This window comes from Sinocyclocheilus rhinocerous, unplaced genomic scaffold (genome assembly GCF_001515625.1).
Source record: "Sinocyclocheilus rhinocerous isolate Xijiao unplaced genomic scaffold, SAMN03320098_v1.1 scaffold2516, whole genome shotgun sequence".
NCBI lineage: Eukaryota > Metazoa > Chordata > Actinopteri > Cypriniformes > Cyprinidae > Sinocyclocheilus > Sinocyclocheilus rhinocerous.
The window spans coordinates 452,823-460,031 of NW_015639821.1; the positions used below are offsets into that span (position 1 = coordinate 452,823).

Sequence of the window (7,209 nt, forward strand, 5' to 3'; positions counted from 1 at the left end):
TTTATCAAATAAATGCAGCCTTGGTGAGCAGAAGATACTTCTTTCAAAAACATTAAAAACCTTTTTTTTAATTCCTTACTTAAAATAACTAAAACTAATAAATAAAAATGAATAAAAACTATAGACTTTTTTTTAATTCCAAAAACGAATACATTTAAAAAAAAAAAAAAAAACAAAACAAAATTAACACTTTTTTTCAAAAAGAAAATAAACAATCCATTTTATTTAAATATATATATTTTTTATTTATTTACTTATTGTAATCTATATTAATATTTATTTCAGCTAGTTTCCAAGGCTTCATTCTTTCACTTTCGTTTAGTTTAAACGAAAAGTACTAAAGTACTAAAATAACTTAAAATAATAAATAAAAATTAATAAAGACATTGAAATCTTCACATAGAAAACAGCTGTTTTACATTCTAATAATATTACTGTATTTTTGATCATATAAATGCAGCCTTGGTGAACAGAAGAGACAAAACATTTTTATTATTCCAAATTTCTGAATGTAGTGTGTATGAATTTTTGTATGATTCTTTGGCTTGTGTAGCTGTAGTTTGACTATTTATAATATAAATAGTATTTTGGCCATTAAAAGAGTCTTAAATGCCAGTGAAGCTTAGATATAAACACCTCATTGTTCTACTTCAGCGTTTTTTTCTAGACGTCTTGGCTGGTGGCTGCTGGATTTTTACATGAGAAAAGACGAGAAGAAAAGAAAAGTTGCGGCAGTTGATTCGAGGAATGAGTGTGAGCTGATGGTCATGTGATCTGTGAGGTGTGTGTGTGTGTGTTAATGAGGGTCATTCAGTCCAAGCCTCATGTGTGTGTGTGAGTTTTAGTGGGGAAGAAACTCATTGTGTTTTTGAGATTCTTAATGCAGTTTTGCTGAAAGGTTAGAAAGTTAAATGTGCTTCAGATGCAGTGACCGTCACTGTGTTCATTAACACTGATGTAGACCAATAATAGACCGATTATGAGCCCATAACTGTGCCTGATTAACAGAAAGTTAGTGTATATCTGCATTATATCAGTCAGAATCTCTCTTGATCTCAGTATCAGCCACACGAGCTGCTCCGTTACATGCTGATGAATCAGAGCGTTCAGTAACAGTGATTCATTCACACTGAGGCATTATGGGTCATTCTGTATTTAATTCACTGTTGCACTTTAATTCCCTTAATTCAGAAACAAACATGATAGGTTTACACTTATTATATGAGAGTAAAAGATTGTATTATGTGTTTTGAAATTGTTAAGTATGTTATGTTAAGTAATATATGTAATTAATATAAATGTATTTATATATAATTTAATGCATTTATATTTATTTTTCATGTTTTTATTATTAGTAGTAGTATTATAAATACATTAAATATATATCTAATATATTTATATATAAATAATATATATTTAATCTAACACTTGACCCTTTTAATGATAATAATAAATGAAATGCATTAAATTATATATAAATATATTATAACATCTATGAAATATTTAATTGAAACAATAATATGAAATGATATATAAAATATATCTATATATCATTTAATGTGTTTATATTTATATTTAATGTATTTTATTATTATTATTACTATTACTACTACTACTACTACTACTACTAATAATAATAATATTGTTATTATAAATACATTATATATATATATATCTCTGGAATACTTAATTAAACTAATAATAATAGAAATGAAATGCGTTAAATAAGAATTATTAGAATTATTGTTGCTTCTATATATGTATATGTGTGTGTGTGTGTGTGTGTGTGTAAAGTTATTATAAAGTGTTAAATAGTTGAGTCACAGTTACTAAAGCTGTCTTGTATCAGTTATGTTTTCTAAGAATTGTCCCTATTTCTATAAGTGGATAACGGCTGCTAACACCATTAGGTTAGTAAACTGTAAGTGCTTAACCGTCTTCAGTTAGAGTTCCTGTTAAAGTGAGGAGATAAGCATTTTAACTGGTTCCTCCTCAGAAGAGCAGCGATCACATGATCCGATCCTCCTCCATCCTCAGTCGAAACAAAGTCATGTTTAAGTCGGCTACACTGACTCCTCTGAGGAACAACTAGTCTTCATCGAGTCTCTTTCTATCTGAACGGCTGGCTGTCGGTCAGAATAAGTTGCAGAGTGAAGCAGATTCCTGCTGACCGTCGGACATCTGGCTCTGATGATAGTGCTGATTCTTTAGTTAAAGCTGTGCTGTTTGTGATCTCTGTCCTGCTCCATGATCGATGTCTCAAACACACCTCAAGGGTCCAATCACCCCAAACGCGGCGCCGGCGCTAGAGGTTATCTGGGAGAAGCATTTAACCCAGTGTGGATTCAGATGCTTTGGTAATCGAGTATCGAATAGTCTTTCATGCTCTCGTAATACTTCCCAACTCCTGCATGTTTCTGCTGCCGGCTGAACTTCTAATGACCCGACTGAGTCAGAACAAATGAATTTTATCAGCATTTGGGGAATTTAGAAATGTTACATTTGAGCGGGCAACAATGTAGCGCTGTAGGTCAAGAGGTCGTGACCTCAGGTGACACGGAATGACCTAAAGACTTGACCTTTTCCATTTCCAGTGTGATGAATGAAGCGGAAGCGATGTCAGCTGCGATTCTGAGCATGATGGCATCAATGTAAAAGTTTATTTTGAAAGATAGTTTTCATTTGCACAAATAATTATAACTTCATTTTATTTACAGCTTCGAAAAATCCGTTTGACAGCGAATGACCTCAAAGTTTACGGACATGAACTACAGCCACAAAATGTTTGATTGTAATGTAAAATATCCCTGTTGTGTTATGTGTGTTCAGGAGATCACGCTGACGGAAGACAGTAAAATTTTCGCCACGTGGAAGAATCCACCGCCTCCGGTCTACATGGAGTTCTTCATCTTCAACGTCACAAACCCTGACAAGTTCCTGAAAGGAGAAGCCAAACCTCATCTTACTACAATGGGGCCGTACACCTACAGGTACATCACATGAACACACAGACAGCTGGGATCAGACAGCTCGGTTTTCATGAATTCGTGAAATCAGTTTTTGTCCTAACCAGCCATAACAAGCAACAGGGCGGTTGGTCACTGGTCCAAAATCCCTCTCCACAGAACTGCATAACATGTGATATGTCATGTTATGTTGTTCTGTTTTATGTTATTAAACAACATTATGTAAAAAAATAACATTATGTTTTGCTATGCAATGTTTTTTAATAACATAATATAACATAACTAAACAAAACATAACAGTATCACGTAAAGCTTAACATGTTGTTTTGTTTTGTTATGTTAAGTATTTATGTTATAAGACAACATATTAAAATTGTTATGTTATGTTTTTTGTAATAAAACATAACAAAAACATAATATAACATAACTAAACAAAACATATCAGCATCACATAAAACATAACATGTTATTAAGTTTTTATGTTAAAAACAACATAACAAAACATAACAAATATTACATTGTTTTGCTATATTATGTTTTTGGTTATAACACAACATAAAATATAACTTAAAGCATGATATAACAACATAGCATCACGTAAAAACAACATAATACATAACAAAATATAACAAAACAACATAACATCAAAACATATAACTTAACATGTTATGTTTTGTTATGAAACATAACATAACAAAATAATGACAAAAACAACACAACATCAAAACGACATACATCTTACCATGTTATGTTTTACTGCTTTGTTTTGTTTTTCTTATAAAACATAATTTAGCAAAACAAAATTTAAACATATAATACTGTAATATAACAGCGAGCTGTAACATGTTATGTTTTGTTTAATGTTATATTTAGTTATGTTATAAAACAACATAAGAAAACATAACAAACGGGACATTATTTTGCTATGTTATGTTTTTTTATAAAACAACATAACACAAACCTGATATAACAACATAACATCATCACGTTAAACATGTTATTTTTGCTATAGAACAATATAAAACATACTATTAAAAATAATAAAACAAAACCAAGAATACAGTAACATAACAACATAAAACAACACAAACATAATATAAAAAATAGTGTCATGTTTTGCTAAGTCATGTTGTTTTTTATGTTTTGTTATGTGCTTTCATGCTATGCTTAATTTAATTTATGCATTCAGCAGACGCTTTTATCCAAAGCGACTTACAGTGCATTCAGGCTATACATTTTTTACCAGTATGTGTGTTCCCTGGGAATCAAACCCACGACCTTTTGCGCTGCTAACGCAATGCTCTATCACTTGTCTAATGTAGGCCTACATTAAGTGCAATTAAAAGATCAAATTCGATATATAGTATTATTTGATGTACTGTCTAATGTAGGCCTACATTAAGTGCAATTAAAAATCAAATTCGATATATAGTTATTATTTGATGTACTACAAGGCAAGCAGATGGCCATGAACACAATGCGCATTTTTCTCCCATAGAAAATCATTATAAATAAAACACGTAGGCTAATGTAGCTTAATGGACAAAGACAATGATATAAAAGAGCTGTAGACAGTTTATTCTATATGTGAAAACGCTTAACGTGAAACTTTGCGTGTTGAATTTATTCTGGGCTCACCTGCTTGCCTGTACATATTAGTTATGTATATTAATAATATAGAGGAGCATATTGAGAGTTTGGTCTTTATCATCTTATTCCTTTATGCTACATTATGCCACGTTTTGCGGTATGGGAGGAAAATACTAGGCTATACATATTCATTATATTAATAAACTGTCACTAGCGGAAGCACATGTGTCTGAGAGTGCAAGTACAAGTCTGCAACCAGACCCTCTTGGTTCGTGTTCTTGCAGGCGTATGTTGCAGGCCTCGGTCTTCAGGTGTTGTGTCTGGTTTGCTTTGGTCCATGTGACAGAAGCAGAAGGAGATCAGAGGCACGAGACTGTGTTTGGCTTCTGCTGCAGACGAGAGTGACACAGTGCTGATGCTCAGAGATTTGAGTCCGGTGCGAATCTCAGCACAAATCCGAGACGCTGCGTTCAGTCTTAAGATGCTTATTCCTGCGTGATCTATTCACAACAGACCGCTTTACTGAGTCATCTGCTGGCGAAGGGATATTCAGACCAGCCAGCCGCTCACAGCTCCTCGTCTCACTCCTATTCCAGCCTTTTATTGATCTCTAATTTAAGAGAGTAAAACTAACAAAAGCTCATCGTGTTACCAGTAGTTATGTTGTAAAACATGACTCTATCTGCATTATGTAACTGTTTAATCAATCCCATCATGCATCTAAACATATATGTATTATTATAATATATATCAGAACCCACTTACAAATTATTTATATTTGTCAAATATAACATAGCATAACTTAGCAAAACAACATAAAAACATAATAAAACAAAACATACGTTTTGTTTTTATCTTTTGTTGTTATGTTGTTTTCATCTTGTAACATCAAATATAAATAATGAAACAAAACATAACATAACAAAAGATAAAGTAACATACTGTCTTGCCTATTAGGTTTTTGTTATAAAACATAACAAAACAGTATCAGATAAAACAACATGTTATGTTTTGTTCTTATGTTTTTTGTTTGTTATGTTAAACATAATATAACAAAAAACCTAATAACAAAACAAAACCAAAATAGGCATTCTAAGTTGGTGCTTTGAAGAAAAATAGACAAGCAGCTCAACAGAAGAAAGATAAGAACGCGCATCCTTCCTGTAAACAATAAAAACATTTGCCTACATCTTGTGAACAATCTGCCAGACGGTTTTGAACAAATGTGCATAAACTACACACTTAATTCTTCATAAATGAAAACAAACATATTTAGATATGCCTTTACTGTTAAGTGCCATTGTGTCTCTCCTTAAACTCTGCAGTGTATAGGCTATGTGGCTGTTAGTCCTTTACAGAACCATTAAAAATAAATCTTAAAATAAAATGATATAGGCTACAGAAAGCGAGCAGCGCGTGCTCCCAAGCTGTCATTCACTTCAGCTGCTGCGCGAATGGCTAGAATGCGCAACGCTGCAAATCCAATGTTGAGGCTCCGCCATTATTATTGAATTTCATTAGTCCCACTTATTTATGCGCGTTTGTTCGCGGGAAAGTGAGCAAGACACGACAGTTAGGGTATCATGGTTATGGTTAAATAAGATGAAAGACATAGGCTATAATATAAAGAAATTAGCTACATTTATTTTCAAATTAAATATCACAACACATTTATCATTCAGTCTAGTGCGCTTTACACATAATATAAGCGCAACTTGTGTAGATTTAAAAAGGCATGACTGCTTCATTTTGGTGTGTATTTGTATACTTTTACCAACTAATCAAACTCAGCATGCTTTAATTTTGTGTCGCTAGACGTTTGCATCACTAAGGTTAAATTAGTCTTTCTTTGGCCTGCGCTCTGGAAGTGATCTGTTAAATCGAATAAACTTTAATTACTAAAACTAAAATTAAACAATATATAAAAACTAAATAGAAATGTGTTCACAAAATAAAACCTAAACTAAAACTAACAAAATTATTAATGAAACTAATAAAAACCAAACTAAATTTTATTGCAAATTTGAAAACGATATTAAAATAATAAAACTAATTTAAAAATGCAAAACTATAATCACCTCGGTTATTTCCACTCAACTAAACTGAGTTTTGGTCTTCTTCTGTAACTCTAACCCGTTCCAGAGAGTACAGGCCCAAACACAACGTGTCATTTGTGCACAACGGGACGAAGGTTGCTGCTTACACAGCCAAGATTTTCGTCTTTGAGCCTGAGAAATCAGTTGGAGACCCGGACATGGATCTGGTGACGACGGTGAACATCCCAGCGGTGGTGAGTGTGTGAGTGTGAGTGTGTGTGAGTGTGTGTGTGTGTGTTTTATTTTCCAGTTGATCTGAGTCTCAGGTTCTGGTTTCCTCAAACAGGCCGTGATGAATCGGATCAAAGGTGCAGGATTCTGGGTCTCCTCGGGAATCTCCATGTACATGGGCTCCATCGGCACCACTATGTTCATGACACACACGGTGCAGGAGCTGCTCTGGGGCTTCAAGGACCCGCTACTCAGCCGACTGAAAACTATAAGGCCAGATACAGACGAATACTTCGGTCTCATGCTGCATGTGAGTCTCAGATCAGACGCTTATCTGTGGATCCTTCTGCAGTAACATATCACACACACACACACACACACTCACA

The 7,209-nt window shown here is 33.3% G+C and overlaps 1 protein-coding gene across 1 annotated transcript in view; it reads left to right on the plus strand.

The window, feature by feature from the left end:
• Positions 1–7,209, plus strand: part of scarb2b (scavenger receptor class B, member 2b) — a 25,002-nt gene that overhangs the window by 1,650 nt on the left and 16,143 nt on the right. Inside the window, exons 2-4 of the mRNA XM_016568073.1 lie at positions 2,830–2,990; positions 6,699–6,846; positions 6,939–7,133. Of these exons, the coding sequence (XP_016423559.1) occupies positions 2,830–2,990; positions 6,699–6,846; positions 6,939–7,133 (504 nt within the window). The remainder of the gene's footprint in view (positions 1–2,829; positions 2,991–6,698; positions 6,847–6,938; positions 7,134–7,209) is intronic.